Source organism: Eptesicus fuscus, chromosome 17 (genome assembly GCF_027574615.1).
Source record: "Eptesicus fuscus isolate TK198812 chromosome 17, DD_ASM_mEF_20220401, whole genome shotgun sequence".
Taxonomy (NCBI): domain Eukaryota; kingdom Metazoa; phylum Chordata; class Mammalia; order Chiroptera; family Vespertilionidae; genus Eptesicus; species Eptesicus fuscus.
The window spans coordinates 55,353,472-55,375,182 of NC_072489.1; the positions used below are offsets into that span (position 1 = coordinate 55,353,472).

Below are 21,711 nucleotides of genomic sequence, written 5' to 3' on the forward strand. Positions count from 1 at the left end.
GGTCCTCGGGAGTCCTGGCTGGGAACTAGCACCACCCATTAGCTGTGTGGCCCTAGTCAAGGCAATCTCTCCGGGTCTATTTATGAATCTGTACAAGGTCACTTAATTGTACCGACTCAGGGTTTGGTTGAGGATCAATGACAGAAAAGAGGTAGAAGCCCTAATATGGCGCAGGCCCTTTGGAAGTGCTCAGTTTGGGCACTAACACCCCACCGACCTCTTTCCTCTCTTGCCTTCCCCTCCAGGAACATGAAACCAGATCATGGTTTCCTTCAGGCCCATGTGCCTTTGCAGCTCCTTTTGCCCAGCCCATCTGGTTTACCTTTCAACAATCTTCAACACTTCACCTCCTCTTCCAGGAGGCCTCCCCTGATGCCCACAGCTGGGTAAAGTGCCCTCCTTATGACCCAGGAATACATTTATTGTACCACAGTCTTGAGCACACCCGTATTATTCTGTTGGTCCTACCCCCAAGTGTCACCAATCCAGCCCAGCTGACCTCTCTGCTCCCCTTTTTGGACCCTTGCAGTGTAGCCTTAACAAAGGTGCTAATAATCGTTTTAGAACAAGATGCTGTAACTCTTCTCAAAACCTTCCTGATATTTCCCATCTGGGAATAGAACCCAAAGCCCTTAGTGTGCCCCGAAGGCACCCGGGCTCCTGAGCATTCTCCCCCTTCACTGCTTCTGTGAGGTCACAGGGCCCTTCAAGTCTTCATTCCCACAAAAACCCTCTTGCCGTGGGGCCTTTGCCTAGCACCTTCTTGTCTCCCTAACTCCCTCACTTTCTGCATGTTATTTCTTTTATCCTCATCAAAACCCTAAGATAGGTACGATTGCCCTCATTTTACATGTTTAAAAAGCCTTAGCCAATGTTACAAAAACAAAACATCTAGAGTATTATTTATGAATGCAAACATGAGCAAGCAGACCCGGAGACGTCTCTCCCCAGGCCTTCCCTGACAACCCTCTCTAGAACACCTGCAACTCTGCTCTAGCCTCCGCTCCACTTCATTTCCCTTCCAGTCTATGTATTTTTATTATGTTGACTGTATTTTCCCCTCTAGAATGGAGGTGCATGAAGGAAAAGGTTTGTCTTTTTTTGTTCACTCTTGTGCCTCCAAAAAAGCACCTGGCATATGGAAGGCACTCATGAGCTTCTTGAAATAATGAACAGATGCTTCCATTTCTCTCTTGCCCCATAAACTGAGCTCCTTGGGCATGGAGCCATCGTCTCATTCATCTCTGTGGGCCCCAAGTGAAGTTAAATGTCTGCTGGCATAGTCGGAGAACACTAGAGCCCACAACAGCTGGACCAACAATGAATGGCGTTAAAAATGCAAATATTTTAAAATATATTTATTTATTTTTTGTTATATGCTTTACATTGAGCGCTTCAGAAAATATAATTATAATGATTTCAAAATGCAATTCCTGGATTAAATAAATATCCTCTATAATTACCTTCAATCAATATTTAGAAATGTATGCAGACACTAAGTCAGCTAACAAATAAAATAAACAAAATAACTATTGAAACTACAAATCTCAGGGATGAGGAGCATGCATGATCAGTTAGGTCACTTTGCCACTGTGTTTTTTTTTAAATACATGATTCACATTGTTTCAATCAAATATATCTCCACTCCAAGAGTTAAATTAGACTGCTAATACTAAAACTTAAAGCTATAATCTTAAAAAAACACACGTCAGTTTAATACAAAGAAATTCAGAAAGAAAATTTCCGGACTCTTGATCAGAGGCTTTCGCTACTTGTCCTACACTGGTGTACACAGAGGTTCAGGTCTGGCTAAGAAGAGAGTTCCCATTGAAGACTTGATCAAAGAAACAGGTGAACTAGGCAGTCTATAAACTAACTAGCCATCAAGAAGTTACCAATAAAGGACTCAAGTTAGTACCTAACCATGTTTAAAAAGCCTTAGCCAATGTTACAAAAACAAAACATCTAGAGTATTATTTATGAATGCAAACATAATTGATTTTTGCTTTCTACACATAATCATCTTTGAAATGCTAAAAATGAGCTCCAACTGTGGTTCTTTAGAGAAGCTGCAGGTGCACGTGAGATGATCTACTGGTTTACCTTCTCAAAGTATTCTTTGGAAGCCGTTGGATGCGGCTTGATCTGAAAATACAAACATTTAATTAGCTGACTTTAAGATAGTAGTTTCAAAAGTGAGTTAAAAATTCTCAATTTTTAGTGTATTTTTTTAAATAATGAAATATATATATATTTATATTGATTCAGAGAGGAAGGGAGAGGGAAAGAAAAACATCAATGAGAGGGAATCATTGATTGGCTGCCTCCTGCACACCCCCTACTGGCGTTTAAGCCAGCAAATCAGAAATCAAACCATGATCTCCTGGTTCATAGATTGGATGCTCAACCACTGAGCCATATCAGCTAGGCTACCCTAAAATTCTTTAACGTTTTCCAATGCTGGCCTGTTTCCTTTAAAATACATGGATGAAAGTTACATTAACAGATTGCCTAACCACGGGTCCCACCGCTCAGCAGCTTCACTCATTTGTGCATCATCTGTGGTCTTGCTCCAAGTGTGAGCTCCTTTTATGGATATTCCAGGCCAGCAGCCCTTGAGGCAGTGAGTACCTGGGATCCTCTGTTGGGGTCCCAGGGCTTTTGAAAAGGAAACCTACCGTAGGAGAATCCGGGGTCCAATTTGCTGGGCAGACTTCTCCATGGACTTCCACAAACTGGAATGCTTTCACCAGGCGGAGGGTCTCTTCCACACTTCGGCCCACGGGGAGATCGTTGACACTCATATGCTTGATGACTCCATTGGGGTCAATGATGAAGAGACCTCTGCATCAGAACTGTCCTCATTAGTACATCCACAGTCCCAGAAGGAGAAAGAATCTAACTTCTACCCTCTTCTGGCTTTAATTCCCCTTAAAAAAGCACTAATTAAGTGCTATCACATGCTTAAAACAAAGTTTTCAGTGTTAGGCAGGACTGGACCAGGCCACCATGGAAAACAGGCAGTATGGTCAAGTTTACAAATGGGACCTAAATGTCACGCAGGATCACAGAGATCAGAGACTTCTTTCCTTATCAGTGACTTAGCAAGCATTCTTTGGGCGGCTGTATCAACTCTTGGCAAGAAACCATAAGCAAATGGGAAGGGATACAGATGTATTTTATCTATATTCAGTAAATACTTATGAAATGAGTGAATTCTTGGGTACACGGGGGGAAAAAAATCCCATGGGAAAATCTTTGCAGAAAGAATTAAGTCTATGCAGAGAGGAAATCTAAAGGAAGAACCCACTTGAAACTTACATGTATTTTATTTTAGAATAGTTTTTTTCTTTTTTATTAAATTTATTGGGGTGGCATTGGTTAATAAAATTATATAGGTCTCAGGTGTACAATTCTATAATACATCATCCACATATTGTACTGTGTGTTCACCACTCCAAGTCAAGTTTCCTTCCATCACCATTTAATCCCCCTATAAAACTGCTTCCTGGAGGTCAAGTCCCACCCAATCCCTCCTTCACTCAGCGGCCATCAAGATGCCAGTTCTCATCTCTTCCAGAAAGGCGGAGTTTGAATGTGGGACTGTTAAAGGCAGAAAGCTTTCACACTTAAAGGAAAAAAGGTCTAACCACAGAATCCACAAAAACAGAAATGGCATTCTGAGACAGGGGTCATACCAGCTACCAGGACCTGTGCTAAGAACTTTAGCTGCCTCATCTTGCTTAGTTTTCACAACCAACCTGGAGGTAATTCTCATTTTAGTGATGGAAAAACTGGGACTCAAGGAAGTTACATAACTTGCCCTAAGTCACACAGCTATTTAGGAGCTGAACTTGGATGGACGGACGGACGGACACACACGGATGGACGGACACAGGGACACACACACACACACACACACACACACACACTCCAGCTGTTTTTGATTCCAAAGCTTTTTGAGATCTCACCCATTCCAGGATACTGACTTCTACCCTGCTAGTTCCCTTTCTCCAAAGATGCCAGGAATGTGCCCCCCACCATGAAAGCGGCTCTCAGAAAGAGTGGAGCAGTATGAACATCAAGACACGACATCCTTCTTCAGAAAGAGACACAGGGTGGTGCTGGGGGAGGGGTGAAGGGGAAGGGGGACAATGACAAACATGTCTGGGCTATTTCTGAAAGATTGCCAACCCTCCAATGAGGCATTCATCGGTGCTTAGTAAAAAGCTAAAATTAAGGATTTTTGGTTTTCCAAATGCTTTACCAAGGTCTCTATAAATTCCCTAAGAAGTGGGATGATGCTAAACATGAAAAACAATTTTAAATTCATAAGGAACTGGATCTTACCTTAGTGCAAGACCAGGACCTTCTAACAGCACACCGTAGTCTCGGGCAATCTGCTTAGTCAAATCTGACAACAGTGGGATGTTCATGTGGCCCAAACCGCCATTCTAATGAAAATGCAAACAGGGCTGGTTCTTATCTGTGCTCTCACATCCTTGGCCTGGTACACGAGGTGTGACACCAACAATCATGGCAATAGGCAGCACTCACTGAGCACCAACTACGGGCCCAACACTGCTCTCAGTTCCATAGCTCACTTCCTTTAGCCAACTATCCTGGAGCAGATACTATTATCACCACCATTTACAGATGAGCAAACTGCAGCACGAAGGATAAGTCACTTGCTCCAGGTCACAGCTAGGAAGGGACAGAGGCAGGATTCAAACCCAGCTAATACTACAGACCTTTCTTTTCCTAATTCTTTTTTTTTTAAAATATATTTTATTGATTTTTCACAGAGAGGAAGAGAGAGGGATAGAGAGTTAGAAACATCGATGAGAGAGAAACATCGATCAGCTGCCTCTTGCACTCCCCCTACTGGGGATGGAGCCCACAACCAAGGTACATGCCGTCGACCGGAATCGAACCTGGGACCTTTCAGTCCGCAGGCCGACGCTCTATCTGCTGAGCCAAACCGGTTTCGGCTCCTAATTCATTTTTATTTTATTTTAAATATTGATTTGAGCGAGAGAGAGACAGACATTGACTTATTGTTCCACTCATTTATGCACTCATTGGTTGCTTCTTGTATGCGTCCTGACCTGGGATCGAACCTGCAACCTTGGCATATCAGGACCATATTCTAACCAACTGAGCTACTCAGCCAGGGCTCTTTTTATATTCTTATCTAGTTGAAGGTTAATTTCTGAAGCACAGAAATGGAAAAGTAGGTAAACAAACTGAATAATTGGTATATACAGTCAGCAGCTTAGTTAGAAATGTTGATTCTCCCACCTAAGTTTTTAGGCAAAAAAAAACCCCACACAACTGATCATGCAGAACACTGAAATCAGAGAATATAACCACCATCTCACAAGCCATGCAGGGTACATGGGATCGACAGGTTACTGGTGGGAGGGGAAGCAACAGACCCAGCTGTTGCACCGCCCTGCTGAGCCTGCTCTCCGTTATGGTTTGCACCTTGGAAAATATAATGTAGTGGGGAGTAAAGATGCATGCAATGCAATGCCAAGACAGACACAGACACAGCTGAACAGAATTTGCCAGCAGGTGAGGACCTACAAATAGCCATTTCAGACTACTCATGCTTTAACAGCTTCCAGGTTAGTCTTCGGTGGATCTTTTCAGGTGTCAAGATCAGAGAGCAAAGGCGGGGTGGAGGATGTCTGTACCTTCCTCGGGGTGTTGATCCAGGCGAGATGGCTGAAGTGGGAGTCCACGGAAACGGCGACAACGTCACAGTTCACATCATGAAACTCATTGGCTTTGTCGCTGAAAGCGATGATTTCTGTGGGACACACAAAGGTGCTAGAGAAAAGGGAAAGACTCTCATCAGAGAACTTAGAGACGAGGATTTAAAACCCTAACAATAGGTACTCTGAAGACTAGTCTGATTTCCTAAAGATGAAAAAGGCGAAATGGCTAACCATCCTGACTGGACTCACCTTTCTAGTTAAGAACCATATCCAAAAATGGGGTGGGGGTGGGAGGATAGTCTAAAAATAAAGAACAATTTTATTTAAATAAAGTAGCTTTACCCTGGCCGGGTGGCTCAGGTGGTTAGAGCATTATCTTGATACGTCAAGGTTGCAGGTTCGATCCCCGGTCAGGGCACATACAAGAACCAACCAATGAATGCATAAATAAATGAACAACAAATCAATATTTTCTCCTCTCTTTCTCTCAAATCAATCAATCAAGTAGCTTTATAAGAAAACTCATTTTGCCTGGCTGGTGGGGTTCAGTTGTTGACCATCACCCCAGGAACTAAGAGGTCACCATTAGATCCCAGTCAGGGCACATTTGCAGGCTGTGGTTTGATCCCCAGTAGGGAGCATGCAAGAGGCAGCTGATCGATGATGTTTCTCTCTCATTGATGTTTCTATCTCTATTCCCTCTCCCTTCCTCTCTCTCTAAAAATCAACAAAACATATTTAAAGAAAAAAAAACTAATTTTATCATCTTTACTTTCCTCATTTTCTTCTAGACCAGTGCAAACTTCTTCATAGACTGGCTTACAGGAACCACCATTCCAGAGTCTTCAGTAAGAGTACGGTCTTGCTATAAAACTCTACCACTTTAAAAAGAATGCCTCTCCATCCTCTAAATTTGTTACTTGTAAAGTAGCTACAGATGCAAGCTGTATCAACAAGGCCATCAGTAATAAAGGCTCAGAAAGAATCCCTTCTTTGACAAGAAGCCTAACTAGATACAGGCAATGTCAGTGTGTAGGGATCCTTGCTTGCTCTCAGAATGACATAAAAGCATCACAGAAATGACACTTACAAATCCAGAGGATAGAAGAAGAGCACCAAATATTTCCCCTTAAAGTCATCAAGGCTTAGTTCTTTGAACTCTCCATGGACAACGGCTGTACCCTTAAAATAGGGTGCGTGCTGGGTGACGGCAGGAGCATGATATGAGGAACCTGAAAAAACCCACAGGTATATAGAGTTCGTCGTTTGCTAAAACAAGCACCTATCTGATTGTATTTAAACCTCGCACAATAATTACTTGGCAGCATAAATTAATTAAAAGAATCGGTTCAACTGTACATCTTAGGCAAATTTCTTTTTTCCTCCCATAGTTCTAGATTGTACACAAATTCAATGGAAAGTGCTATGGAAACTAAAAAGATGGCTGAAGATGTCAGGGATGGAATCAGAGAGAATTAAGGAAGACATGAAACTGGACATGGATCCTAAATATGGTTCAGATTCTGCCAAGTCCAGATGGGACAGGGCAAATGGCATGGAGGAAGGAAGCGGGTCAATGTGGGGAATAGCCCGTGGCACAGTGTGATCAGAACAGACAGAGCAGGTGTGTGTGGGAGAAGAGTAGATAAAGCAAGAATGGCTGAAGGCCATGCTGTGAGGGCCCTTAAATATCAGGCCGATGAGTCTGTTCTTGAAAGAAGAGATAAAGGAGTCCCTGGAGTTTTTCACGTCGGGGATGGAAGAGGGGCTGGCTGCTCTTAGGAAGAGGACTCTGGTAGGGGAGGGTAAGGGGAGCGCACGGAGGGGAGGCTGATGTTAGGAGATTGCAGTTATCTGAGTGAGAAGTATGCCGGGGAAGGGTGTGGCAGAGAGACCAGGAAAAAAGGAAAGAAGTCAAGAGATGTGTCAGCGCTGGAGAGGACATGCTTGTATCTGGGAGGCCAGGGACAAAAGAGATCCCGTGTCCGATGCCTGGGCCTCAGAAACATTAGGAGCTGCTGGAGTGAGCACCTGGGACCGGTAACAAGAAAAGCTTTCATTCCGTGGCATCAAATCACCACTAGGAAACTGTTAATGCTCCAAGGTGATAAAATTGTAAAACTTTTTAGAACATTTCACCTGTACACAAAAGCTTTGCTGAAGTATATCCCCCAAACCATTACAAGCGTTATAAAAGGTGAGAGAAATTTAAAGGAGCCATTTTCAAATACCACTCGGTATCTGAGGCTGATCTCAGCGAAGTCCAGTCTAGAAAATGGAGTGTAAATCTCAAATAGATATGCTTCCCTCAGATCATGGAAGAGTCCCTGGTCTCACGTGACCCACTGCGGCCAGCACACAGGTTTGAATCCAGAAGCCTCAATTCCCAACATGCTGTCTGCCAACCCACTTACCTGACACCCCTTCATGCCACAGAGGGCATGTGAGTCATCTCTCCCCACCCTGCTCCTCAACACAGGATTAAAACCTCTGGTAAGCAACAAGGAAATAAGACGCAAGGGCACTTTTCCCGTGATTTTCAACTCTGGCTGCACATTAAAATCACCTGGTGAGATTTTTAAAAAAATACTGATGCTCTGGTCTCACTCCAGAGATTGACTTAACTGGGGTGGGACTACGGCAAGCTATGTTTTTAAAATCTCCCCAAGTGAGCCCTGGCCGGTTTGGTTTAGTGGATAGAGTGTCAGCCTGTGGCCTGAAGGGTCCGGGGGTTGCAGGCTCAGTCCCCAGTGGGGGGTGTGCGGGAGGCAGCCGATCGGTGATGTTTCTCTCTCTCTCCCTTCCTCTATGAAATCAATGAAAATATACTTAAAAAGTAAATAAAAGCTCCCCAGGTGAGTCTAATGTATAGCTGGGTTCAGAACCCCTGCCCAGAGATGATGACTCCTGTTTCCATTACCTGGGTCAAAACAAGGCATTAACACTTACTGGTGCTAAAGGCAAGTTTTGCTTGACTGGAAGCAGGCCATAACACATTTGCCAAGCATGTTCTTCGAGACGCAGCAGGCCTAAGGGTTGCAGAGGCAGAGATGCCCCAAGGAATGGCACTCACATGTCGGGCAACCTGGAGAGAGAAACACGTCCTATTAGGAGGTCGTCCCAGCAAGGTGGCTAAAGGCTGGCCCTTCGGAAAGCCCATAAGCCTCAGCTGTCCTTGTTCCTAGGAACCAAATACCAAACCCAAAACTCTAACTGCATGGATTGGGTCTCCCTGTTCTTAACATTTCTTCTGCTTCCTTCTCCTTCAAGACGGCCAGAGATGTTGGTCCAAGGATACAAAGTTGCAGGTATGCAGGATGAAGTCTAGGGAGCTATTGTACAGCATGATTATACTGAATAAGACAGTACTGAACACTGGGAATATGCCCAGAGAGCAGATTTCAGGAGCACCCATCACACACACACACACAAAGGTAACTGGGAAGAGAGATGTTTGTTAGTTTGACTGCAGCAATCACTTATGTATATGTATATCAAATCATCACGTTGTACTTCTTAAACACATACTTTTTATTTGAATATATAAATTTTTATAAAGACTGCAAGGGAAAGGGGAATTCTAAGTCCATAGAGACTCCATGCTCTTAAAAGCAACACATGGGCTTCAAAAACCAAGGGGAGCCGAAACCGGTTTGGCTCAGTGGATAGTGTGGGCCTGCAGACTCAAGGGTCCTGGGTTCAATTCCGGTCAAGGGCACATGCCTGGGTTGTGAGCTCATCCCTGGTTGGAGGCCTGCAGGAGGCAGCTGATCCATGCTTCTCTCTCATCATTGATGTTTCTATCTCTCTCTCTCCTCTCCCTTCCTCTCTGAAATCAATAAAAATATTTAAAAAAACAACAACAAGGGGACTTGGCAAGGCCCCGTGTATTTAAACCTCTTTGCCAGAATAATATGCTGCGACTATCTACCATGTCAAGGCTTTCCTTAGAAAAGACAAGGCCTTTCCAGCGCTCCACGGACAAGCAAACAAGTAGAGCAAAGTTCAGCCTCCAGGAGAATTTGGATGGGGCTCAAGGGAAATGTTTGCTCAATTTTACTGTCCGGCGTGACTCAAAAAGAAGACACTGCCTTGAAGCCGGCCATGAGTAAGGGGAAGGCGGGTAGCAAGAAGGTTCTAGCCTTTTGCCAGGACAAAGGCGAAGGGGCAGACCCGGGGAGCGGGAGAGGAGTGCCTTTTGCATGTCAGCACCTGGGTTACTTTAGCACTTGGGTTTCCATCCAGCAGTTCGGGGATGCTCACGGCCACTCCTCGAGGTAGGCACCATTCTTTCCACCTTCAGGTAAGGAAAGGGAACTGAGATTCGGGAAGGCGAAGTCACTTTCCAAGGTCATAGCGCCTATCACAGAACCGGGACCTGGGGCAGGTCACCCGCCTCCGAGTCCAGGACCGTGTGCTCGGGACTGGGGACCGGCGACTCCGAGCGAGGAGGACTTAGGGGAGGGGACCAAAAGCAGAGGGGGAGGGGAGAGGACGGTTCTGCGCAGGCGCAGGGAGCCTTTCCCAGAGGAGGCCTCTGGGTCCGTTACCCGCGGACACCCTCCAAGAGCGAGACTCCCCCAGACCGCAAGGGAGCGGGGTTTGGTCTGGGAAGCACGTCCTCGGAGCCACCACAGTGTCCCCGCACTGGTTCCCAGCTGGCAGGCACTCACCGTGGCCCGGAGCAACCTTCCCACTGCGACCGCCATCTTCAGTGCACGCGGGAGCAGCGGGGAGCACCCAGATGCAGAGGGGGCGGGGCCTGCGGGGCCGGGGCCGGAAGGGGCGGGGCCACGTGTGCGGGGGCGGGGCCTGAGCTGGAGCCGAGGCGGGCCGGGCGGGAGCCACAGCCTCGCCTCCTTTTGTGGGTGCTACGGGTCTAAAGGTCCCTGGGGGCGGGGTCCGCAGCCCCTATGGTGAGGGGTAAATTCCTATTATGGCTTTTCTGAGGCTGAACACTTGGGAAAGCAATACTTTGTCTCTAATTGTCGCCCCAACCTAAAAAGGACTAATTCAGGTGGGGAGCTAGGTATTTATTTCTACATTTGCTCCTGATTTGTTGTTGTTGTTAGCCCGTGTGGATTACTGTTTACACCTGTTCTTTAAAAAGATCTCTTTCCTATTTCGGCTCCTGCACGTGGAGTTAATTTCAATGCAATTGTAGTCTGTTAATAAGCTAAGTGGGTAAGACACATCGAGGTTTTCGGGTCCTGAAAACCTTTGGGTTGGTGTGTGGGCTTCCATTTTGGTCTCTCTTCCCAAAATTGGGAGAATTGGGACAAATTTAAATTTTGTTTTCTGTCCATTAGGAAGACTTAAGTCCTCAATGGTAAGCATGGCACTTCAGAGGAAGCTCATTAAACAGATATAAATCTCACAGGGGCCTTGCGGTAAAGGAGACAAGTTGAAGACACTACATGGGTATTTTCCAAACACCAGGCAGTGCATTACCAACTTAGTTTGTTGAGTCTGCATATCACCTGCATATTATTTCCTGTTCTGCCTCTGCAATTGAGGTTCATCATCCTGGGGACTTGCCTGGTGTTGCCCCTCTATTCTCATTGTTTTGTGTGTGTGTGTGTGTGTGTGTGTGTGTGTGTGTGTGTGTGTGTGTTTTGCTTAGGTCTGTCTGCTCCTGTCTTCCTACTTGGATGTGACAACCAGAAATGCCTCCAGACATTGCCAAATGTCCCCTGGGGGACAAAGTCACCCCTGGTTGAGAAAACACTGCTTTAATGGTTAATGGCAGGGCTCTGGAGCCACCAGGACCTGGGGTCACATTCCTGGTCTGTCACTTCTAGTTTTGGAGGTAGGGCAGGTGCCTTGAGCATCATGCCTAGACCAGTTGCTTAACTTTTCCATTCCTCAGTTCCCACATCAGTCAGTAAAATGGGAATAATCATGGCATCTACCTGAAAGCATTAGCTGTGAAAAGGGAGACAATGCATGCGAAAGACTTAGGGGGGTACTTGGCACACAGTAGGGTTAAGTAGATATTAGTTATAATTTTGCAGACATGCTACATTTTCAAACAGCTGACACAGACTTTGAATACAGTTTGTTTTTCTCCAAGGGATAAAATTGCTCTTCCCTTTAAAAATAAATATAAATATATATCTTTATTGTTGAAAGTATTACAGATGTCCTTTTTTTTCCCCATTGACCGCCTCTACCGCCCCCCTGCCCCCCTCCTCCTCCTTTCACTCAGGAGTGAAGGATGAGGCTTTTGCATAAGCACTGATCTCCAAACACGCTCAAATTGTGCTCTTCTGGAAGCTAGAGGGACATGAAGTGAAGGCAAGGGAAGATGCCAGGTACCTACCTACCTGCCGTCTCCAGTTCAAAATTTTCTGCCTTAGAGCTTGTGCCTTGTGCTCTTACCCAGGAAACCTTAATTCTCTTTTTCTTTTAAAACTAACTATGAGTGCCCTAACCGGATTGGCTCAGTGTATAGAGCGTTGGCCTGCGGACTGAAGGGTCCCAGGTTCGATTCCAGTCAAGGGCATATACCTTGGTTGTGGGCACATCCCCAGTAGAGGGTGTGCAGGAGGCAGCTGATCAATGTTTCTCTCTCATTGATGTTTCTAACTCTCTCTCCCTCTCCCTTCCTCTCTGTAAAAAATCAATAAAAAACAAAAAACTAACTATGAGTAATAAGTGTGACTACAATGGTAAGATGCTTGTCAGACCCCCATCTGCCTGAAATGAGTTTTAGCTAGGATTAGAAAGAAATCTTGACCATTTCTAAATTTGATGCAAATTTCAGTTTTTTGTTATTGGGTGTCCAATAGCTTGATACTATTTTCAAAAAAGTTCTCTTCTACAGTATTAACTTGTGTCTACATTTTTTGTTTCCTTTTTTTAAAAAATTGATTTCAGAGAGGAAAGGAGGAGAGAGATAGAAACATCAATGATCAGAGAATCTTTGATTGGCTGCCTCCTGCACAGCCCATTCTGGGGACTGAGCCCACAACCCAGGCATGAGCCTTGACTGGAATTGAACCCGGAACCCTTCAGTCTGCAGGCCCAAGCTCTATCCACTGAGCCAAACCAGCTAGGGCTACGTTTTCTCTTAATACATGGTTTAATTTTCATCTTAAGAATGTACTGTCTTATAGGTATCCTTTTGCCTTTTCCCTCAATGTAAATCATGCTAGGACATTTTGTAATTTTTTTTAACCCTCTCCCAAGGAGTGAGGGTATTTTTTCCATTGATTTTATAGAGAGCGTGAAAGGGAGAGCGGAGGGAAGAGAGAGAGAGAGAGAAACATCGATGAGGGAGAGACACATAGACTGGTTGCCTCCCGCACACGCCCCGACCTGGGGTGGAGATCAAACTTGAAACCCAAGTACGTCCCCTTGACTGGGAATTGAACCCTCAACACTGGTGAGCAGGCCAATGCTCTAACCACTGAGCACATCAGCCAGGCCCATTTTGTAATTTTTATCTCCACAAATCCCAATCATTTCACAGTCATTCTTCACATGGGCATTTTAGGCACGCTCAACACAGCATTACTGTTTCTCTCACACCAACCAGGGGCCCAACTCAGCAGCCCAATTCCCAAGTCTCTAGGCCGCTTGAGAGGAAGTCTCATTGCTTGTTGCTTCTTTTCCAAACAGGATGCTGAGACCGTTGCCTGCGGTTAAAGAGCTTTCGTCAAGGCACACAGGATTCATTGGCTCCGGGACATTAGAGGGACTACCCACTGGACATGTTGGTTTCCTGGTCTGCTGATCTCTGTCTAAAGGTTGATCTCCCTTGCCCTAAGGGGAGTGACATACCCTAGCATCTCAGGCCAAGAGACCCAGAAGGAATTTCATACATGAGTCTTCCAATGACCTGTTCAGAATTGCAAAATGAGTAGCCTTCAGCTCATCTTGGGCTACAGCCAAAACTTCTGGATGGGCAGGCATTCCAAGAAAGATAATTGTGACTGGTATTTTATCACCAATATCAGCTCTGTTCTGCCAAGCTGTACCTGACCTCCTTCTCCATCCATGCAGGTTAGAGAACCCTCCCAGGTGCCTAGAAGGCATCAGACACATGTCTTTCCCATTCTCATCGCTCTTGTCATATCACATTGGAATTTTATTTTGCCGTGTCTGGGTCTTAACCGTACTGTAAACTTCTTGAGGGTAGAACTCATGTCTTACTCATCTCTGTGGCCCCAGTGGCTAGGCTAGTGCCTAGCTCATATCGACGGCTCAGAAACAGTTTGCCAAGTGAGTGAGTAAACAGTGGCTGACATGGTAGCCAAAACGTTCTTTCCACACTTATACTGGAACAAAACATCTTCCTATTCAGCTTTCTCTAGCTGTCACAGCAAGGACACACATTGTTTCCCTACAGGAAAAAGACAAACGGACCTTGTCCTCATTACCAAAAGAGTAGAAAGTCACTGAGATTCTCTCTTTCGAGTCTGGGAGAAGAATTTCTGGGCCTCGTGGAGGGAAAGACAGATGAAAAGCTAGATGCTGCTTTTTATGATGATTAGGAAAATACCTCCCTGGAACCACAAGTTAACATTCTGGTAGCTGGGGCTACAATTAGAGATGGCAAACATCACTCTGGGTTTTGCTGAGTTCTTCCTCTTTCCAGGGCAAAAAGCAAAAAGCATGGGGACGTGAAAAGCAGCTTCTCTTTGCACATGAGCTGGGGCCCCTCACTGAGCGAGCCTTCACAGGGCAGGGAGATGGAGCCCATACAAATGCTTTGCAAACAGTAAGGTTTAGTGTGAATGGTACATGCTCTGTGACCTGGCACTGATATTTCTGAAGTGACGGTGAGGAAAAGGAGTCACGAACTGTTCAGGCCAGTGTTGTTGTTGTTGTTGTGCTAAGGGTGGAGGAAAAATTCATCTGAAGGGGAAGAAGGCTCTTTGATCTTGGGAAAACACCTTGAGAGGCTTTTAGTTATTTGAAATCAAGTCAAATTCCTACTCTGGGATGGAGGAGTTGGGGATAAAGAGGGATGGGTTCAACTGGGCTGCAAAATACCTGAAAGGGATGTCTTCCGTAGGGAAGGCCGATTGCTGGGGATTCCTCTCTTTCTGGGAAAAACCAGGGATGGAGGTGGGGTGGAGGAAGAAGGCTGGGATGGAAAAGAAGGGCAAAGTCAAAGCTTGCTCTATGTGGTGCTCTCCCAAGTCGGATGCAGGGGGCCAGAGGCTGAGAGGCTGAGTAGAGGTGGGGTGAGAGGTTGTGCTGTTCCGTTCACGTTTTGCCCAATAACCACTTCACGAGCAGCATTGCCTTTGTAGCCTGTGGGGACGGTTGGCATTGTAAATGAACTGGCCCAGCGCACTCATGGACTCGTTTTTAGACCACAGAATGTGGAGCCTGGCGTTTATTTTGTCCTTTGGGGGTCGGCTGCAGCTCTCCAGAGTCCGTGCTAGATGGCATCCTCTCTCTATGGAGGAGACTTTGACAGCCACGGGGAATGAGTGTTCTTGCACTTATTTCTGTAGCGTGGTAACCCATGCCTTTGCTTCTACAGGAGGAAATCAGGCTGCTCCAAATCAACTGGACAAATTAGATACCATGTTCTATTTTATGTAATTGTCAAAGACCAATGTGTACAAAACATTACTTTTTTCCCCCCAAAACATTACATTTTAAAAAATATGTTTTTATTGATTTTTATTTTATTTTTTATTATTTTTTAAATATATATCTTATTGATTTTTTACAGAGAGGAAGGGAGAGAGATAGAGTTAGAAACATCGATGAGAGAGAAACATTGATCAGCTGCCTCCTGCACACCCCCTACTGGGCATGTGCCCGCAACCAAGGTACATGCCCTTGACCTGAATCGAACCTGGGACCTTTCAGTCCGCAGGCTGACGCTCTATCCACTGAGCCAAACCGGTTTCGGCTGTTTTTATTGATTTTTAGAGAGGAAGGAAAAGGGAGAGAGAGATTGAAACATCGATGAGAGAGACAGCACATCAATCGATTGATTGGCTGCCTCTTGCATGGGCCCTACTGGGCATGTGCCCTGACCAGTAATTGAACCAGAGATCTCGTGGTGCATGGGAAAACGCTCAATCCACTGAGTCACACCAGCTGGGCCCACGCATTGCATTTTTAAAAACTCTTGAGTCTTTGTTAAATTCTATTTAGCATATAACTGGCTAGTTAGCTGAGACTTCAAGAAGGGAACAAGTATTCCCTTTTATTGAGTCAATTAAATATTCACATACCCACAATGGCCTTTCTTAGGAAAGCAAAAACTTTGTACTAAGACCTCAAAGATAATTAAGCCCAGAGTCTCTGGAAAAGGCAAGTTTCTGTTATTGCAGCATTAAGGTAAAACTGTTGGAGCCCAAGTCACCTGTGAGTCATCTAGTTTTAAGGGCTTTCTACATTGCATTAAATTTATCCTTTTAAAAAAAATATGTTTTTATTGATTTCAGAGAGGAAGGGGGAGAAAGAGATGGAAACATCAATGATGAGAGGGAATCATTGATGGGCTGCCTCCTGCACGTCCCCTACTGGGGATTGAGCCCACACCCCGGGCATGTGCCCTTGACCGGAATTGAACCTGGAATCCTTCAGTCCCCAGGCCAACACTGTATCCACTGAGCCAAACCAGCTACAGCAGGTTAAGTTTATCTTGCCTCCTCCTCTTTAAGAAACAATTCTACCTTAGTTGTCAAGACTGTAGCCACATTTCAATTGTAGGCTACCAAGCTTCAACAAATGAACCTGGCTTTGGTCAGGTTCACCTGGTAGATGCTGGTCATAAAAAAGATTATAAGTGGCCCTGGCTGGGTAGTTCAGTTGGTTAGAGCATCTTCCCGATATACCAAGGTTGTGTGCTTGATCCCCAGTCAGGGCACATACAAGAAACAACCAATAAATGCAAAAATAAGTGGAACAGCAAATCAGTTTTTCCCCCATCTTCCTTTTTTTTTTTTCTCTCTCTCAAGTTAAAAACAACAACAACAAAAAAGACCATAGTGATGGTTTGGAATTTTTGCTTATCCATATTAACAGAAAATCATTGACTTTTCAGTAGAGTATGTGAGAAGAGCCTGTTTTTCCTTTTCCCACTCTGAATTAATTTTTATACTTTTGCTGTGTGATTTCCTTACCAATTTGAACCTTTTTCCTCCATCTAAATCTACCTGATTGCTCAGCACTGCACCATTTTTAGGGCAACTATTTTGTGTTTCACTTACTCTGAAAAGTGAATTGAACTTGGTCTGCTTAGTTTCTTTTAAAGTTGTGTGATCAGTGTAACTACTAGGCTGATCACAGGAGTCAGCTGCATTTGAAGATGGAGGTACAGTCAGACAGCTGGAAGTTCTAGGCCCTGAGAGATTGCCCATGGCTCTCTGGAATGTTGACCTCTGATGCCCGGTTTTCTCTGCTCTGGCAGAGATGTGGGAATTTTGAATGTTAACTAGTATCCCAGAGGCCTAAGTGGGCTTGAGTAATGCCATATTTGCTCCAAGTAAGCAAATATTGCCAAATACTCACTACATGTAAGGCACTTAGTATGTTCAGGACTTTGAGTAGGGAAGGCAGACGCTTACCTAAATAAATATCCTTACCACCCACTTAGCAGTTGACCTTGGGCAACAGATCTCTCTAAATACAATGGAGGCAACAACTTTTTAGCAATCAGTGCCCAAGTAAGTCTACTGTGGGGACTCTGCGAACTGAACCTGGCACCAGAGAAGGAGGCCTTGTGTTCTCACAGAGACCACACGTGGTTGAGACCATCAGCAGACATGTGCATTTCACCAGGAACCTCTTTTCTGAACTTGCTGTTCAGAGCTCAGAGGATGAACCTGGAAAGTCTTGTTATCAAGCTGGGTGTTTAGATGGCCATAGGTCAGTGCTCGGCAAACTCATTAGTCCACAGAGCCAAATATCAACAGTACAACGATTGAAATTTCTTTTGAGAGCCAAATTTGTTAAACTTAAACTTCTTCTAACGCCACTTCTTCAAAATACTCGCCCAGGCCGTGGTATTTTGTGGAAGAGCCACACTCAAGGGGCCAAAGAGCCGCATGTGGCTCGTGAGCTGCGGTTTGCCGACCACTGCCATAGGTCATAGTCATTCGGCAACACCAGGGTGAAGCCTCCCGACAGATTTGTCATCAGCTCGTTCATCCTGAACCAAAGGCTGCCAGGCCCCATTGCTTGGAGGTGTGTTGCTTGGAGGTCAGTATTTTCTGAAGTGTGATACTTCTACTCCTCCTCACACTTCACAAATGTGATGGGTTAGGATGACTTAAAAGTTTTAAAACAACTTGACTTTAAAGAAAAATATTAACAGAAAAATGATAGGTGGTCTACCGCATAGCAAAAATTATATATATTGATTGATTAATTTCAGAGAGGAAGGGAGGAGAGAGAGATAGAAACATGACTGCCTCCTGCACACCCTCTACTGGGGAATCAAGCCTGCAACCCCCGGCTTGTGCCCTGATGGGGAATAGAACCCTGACTTCCTGATTCACAGGTCGATGCTCAACCACTGAGCCATGCCGGCTGGGCGGCATAGCAAAAATTTTAATGTTAAATCTGGTAACTTTACAGAGGGTCTTCTCAGAGGGAGAGGGAAAGCAATTAGACACCTCATGACTCCAACCCCACTTTCAGTTCTCATTTCTCCGCCTTAGAATCTTCCCAGGTGCCTGAAACCACTTCTTTCTCTCCGTTTCCAAGTCCTTTGTATATTTGTCCACAGCAGCCCTTATTCCATCGCAGTGGGTTGCTTCCCAGTTTGCCTTCCTTACTCTTCTGGGAAATCACCTTGTTATTCCCTGCAGTGCTTGGCACACAGAGGTAAACTTTGAAGAATGAGGGAATAAGTGGGAGAATGAAAACACTATCTCCAACTGTTTCCGGATGATTAGAAAGCTGTGAGGCAAGGAAAGAAATGAAAACCCCAGCTCTGGCACTATTCAAAAAGCCAGTTTGATTATTCAGGCCAAAGCAATCCATGTATTAGGACGAAGATAGGTTTATCACTTTCCAAAATAGTCAATTCCTACTTACGAGAAGTCTGAACCAGCAGCTTTAGCCATGCGAGAGAGGTGCCCACAGAATGAGAAGATTCCATGTTTCTTTTGCTTTCCAGCTCAGCTGATCCTGAGTGGCTTGGAAGCCAAGTATTTGTCTTTGGCATATTCCCATCCCTCTCAAACTTACCCAGTCCTCTATTTGGATTTCCATTCTTTCTGTCAGCCAACAAGATTCTCTATTTACCTACTGATATTTAATGAATCAAACCCATTTTTCAAGGGGACTGTGAGTGGTTAATTGAAAGGAATGAAGCTATAATGGTGGGATTATGGACAGGGATGGAAAACCCTCTTAAGTCTTAAGCATTTAGCCAACTGCCTGCTTTGCCTTTTTACAATTTAAGTTCAGCCAAACAGAACAATAACAACCAAGTTGTGCCTGCCGGCCTGAGCTAGCCAGAAGTTAAGTGCATAGACTCTGATTCAGACTGCTAGGTTCAAATCCCAGGTCGTCTACTTATTATTAGTTGTGGGACCTTAAGTAAGTTATAAAACCTTTTCTAGCCTGGTGATTTTATCTATAAAACGGGGCTATGTCTCTACCTCACCCAGATATGGTGGTCAACGAAATAACCCATGGAAAGCACTTAGCACAGGGCCTGGATTACACTGGGTATCCAGTAAATCTAGCCATTATCATTCCATTCTTGTATTGGAATGTCCTAATTTTTTTCAGAGAGGCACAGATACTTGAAGTACAGCCATTTATTTTGTAGGCAGGATGTATTACCACGTGGCAGAGAAGCAGATAGGCGTTCGCTTGCTTAAAGACCACACAGGACTACTACTTATTCTAAAAGGAGGGGGGACAGGCAGGGATTTTTCCAGCGTTACACACTCAAAAGCCTATAGAAGCAAAAGGAGTAAAATCGCTGGTGACTTGGGCTAGATATTAGGCATTAGAGGGTGGTGAGGATTATATTAACTGTAGAGCTTTGCTACTTAAAGTGTGGTGCGCTGACCAGCAGGGTCGACAGAACCTTGGAGTTTGTTAGAAACAGAACCTCAGGACCCATCACAAACCTAGTGAAATAGAATCTACACGTTAACAATAGCCTTAGGTGATCTGTATGCACATACACGTTTGAGAAGGCTGCTAGGGAGGACAACTCATTGAAGGCATTCAAATTTACTTTAGTTTTTAAACTGTGTGTGTGTGTGTGTGTGTTTAACGTCAGCCAAAATAAACTTAGGACTGCAGCAGGCCTTACGGACCTTTCCATTCTAAGTTAGGGCTCTGGGCATGTGGATATGTAGCCAAGACCAAGCCTGCGTGGCTTACCGAGGACAGTTCTTGGAGCAAAAGATGCCTAAGAAGTCAGGTAAACTGTTCCTGCCCCTACTTTGCAGACAAGACAAGAAAGGCCCAGGGAGTCCCACTGACCCACATCCAGACCGGAGGAAGAGGAGGTGGTGGTGATGGGTATATTCCATTAGGAAACAAACAATCCGGTGTTGTTAGAATCAGCAACCCTTCTGGTTTCCAAGGCCTGGAAAGTCTATTAATTTCTTTATGTTCTCCGATGCCTAATAATTGTTCTCCGCCTCTCCCGGCACCTCCCTGCCACTTCCTGGCAGCCCTGGGGACAGAAGGTTTCCTCCTTTTGCACAGAGAAGGCCCATAGCCAGCTTCGGACTGAACGGATATCCGGCCCGCAGGATGCAGAGGAGGCAAAGGCCTCATTGTTCTTAGGGTCAGCCCACTCCTCCCCCCGCCCAGAGGGCACTGGTGGCAGACCCCAGGGTGACGGCGGGCCCATTTCCCGGGAGTGGGGCCGTCAGAGGAAGAGAGGCTGAATGTTCCGAGGCTGGTGTTCGGAGCTGACAGCAGGAAGGCGCCAAGAGCCCCCGTAGAAGTAAGCCCGCAATTTGAAAACGCACTTCCAACGCCAGCTTGGCGCTGTTCCTCGTGAACACTCCCCAGTGCCGACTCAGGCGAGTCCCTCTTCGTTCTGATTCATCTCAACGAGTTCGGAGGTAATGCGGCTCGTTGATCTGCGGACCCCACGTGCTACAGGGCAGTGTATTAGCCACACGGGCCGCTTCCCATGCAGGGACCCCTGGAGTCCGGGCCACCGGGCGCGGGCCGTCCCGGGCGCCAGCCGCCGCCAGGGGGCGCTCAGGCTGCGCGGCCGCCAGTGCCCGGTCGCCGCCGAGTGGCAGATCCCTTCGCGCCCTTGGAGGAAACAAAGTACACCTTTGTCAGCGACCGGGCACGTGTGCGTGTGAGACGGCGCACAGTCACGGGCCGCCGGGTGCGGGGCCCGCGGGCGTGCCTCGCTGTTTCTGGGCTGCAGCCCCCGCGTGGCCCAGAGGAAGGGGGTGCGGCGCACGGCGGGGCCGGGCCGACCTTTCTCCAATCCCGAGTAGGTCCAGACGGTCGGCCTGACTCGCACCGGCTCCGGCTGGGCCGTGGCACTTAGCTGGCCGCCGCCGCCGCCGCCGCCGCCGCGGCCGCGGCCTGTGACTTCGCTTTCCGGGCTCTCGGCAGGGCGGGACACGGGCGAGCCGGATCCCGGGGCATGGGCGTGCGAGTTCGGCCCCAGGACTGAGGGCTCCGGCTCCGCCGGGCGGCCTTTGATTCCCCCGCCGTCTCTCACAGCGCCGCACCCGCCTTCACATTGGGTGCGGGTTCCCGGGCGCCTCTCGGGACTCCCGCAGCTGCGTGCCACCCTGGCCACAGCGCGGCGCGCCGGGAAGACTACAAGTCCCAGCAGGCCCCGCGCCCCGAGCGCCGAGGCAGTAGGCGCGGCCAGGGCTCGCGCTTGCGCAGGGAGGCCCGCCCGAGCCTGCTAGTACCACACCCCCGGGAGGGACGGAGGGGAGGCAGAAGCATCCGAGGCATTAAAGCATCTGAGGGAGCCGGAGGGGAGGAGAATGGAGTGACAGAGAAACGCGGAGGGTGGGGGGTGGGGGGGAGACTGTTGAGGGAGGGGGGAGGGGGG

The 21,711-nt window shown here is 46.5% G+C and overlaps 1 protein-coding gene across 1 annotated transcript; it reads right to left on the bottom strand.

Moving 5' to 3' along the window:
• Window positions 1–1,352: 1,352 nt before the first annotated feature.
• Window positions 1,353–10,476, bottom strand: PRDX3 (peroxiredoxin 3). Its single transcript, XM_008144359.3, has 7 exons — window positions 10,397–10,476; window positions 8,673–8,808; window positions 6,814–6,955; window positions 5,700–5,835; window positions 4,351–4,454; window positions 2,679–2,844; window positions 1,353–2,145 (listed from the first exon to the last, which is right to left on the bottom strand). The coding sequence occupies exons 1-7, from the start codon at window positions 10,430–10,432 to the stop codon at window positions 2,092–2,094; spliced, it is 774 nt and encodes a 257-aa protein (XP_008142581.1). The 5' UTR covers window positions 10,433–10,476; the 3' UTR covers window positions 1,353–2,091.
• Between the last annotated feature and the right edge of the window lie 11,235 nt (window positions 10,477–21,711).

Bases quoted from the DNA above. Each gene is read 5' to 3' on its own strand.
- PRDX3 (XM_008144359.3), bottom strand. From the start codon at position 10,432: ATGGCGGTCGCAGTGGGAAGGTTGCTCCGGGCCACG. The intron at 8,809-10,396 runs GTGAGTGCCTGC...TTCTCTCTCCAG, and splicing joins GAAGGTTGCTCCGGGCCACG to GTTGCCCGACATGTGAGTGC. The intron at 6,956-8,672 runs GTAAGTGTTAAT...GGGTTTTTTCAG, and splicing joins AAAACTTGCCTTTAGCACCA to GTTCCTCATATCATGCTCCT.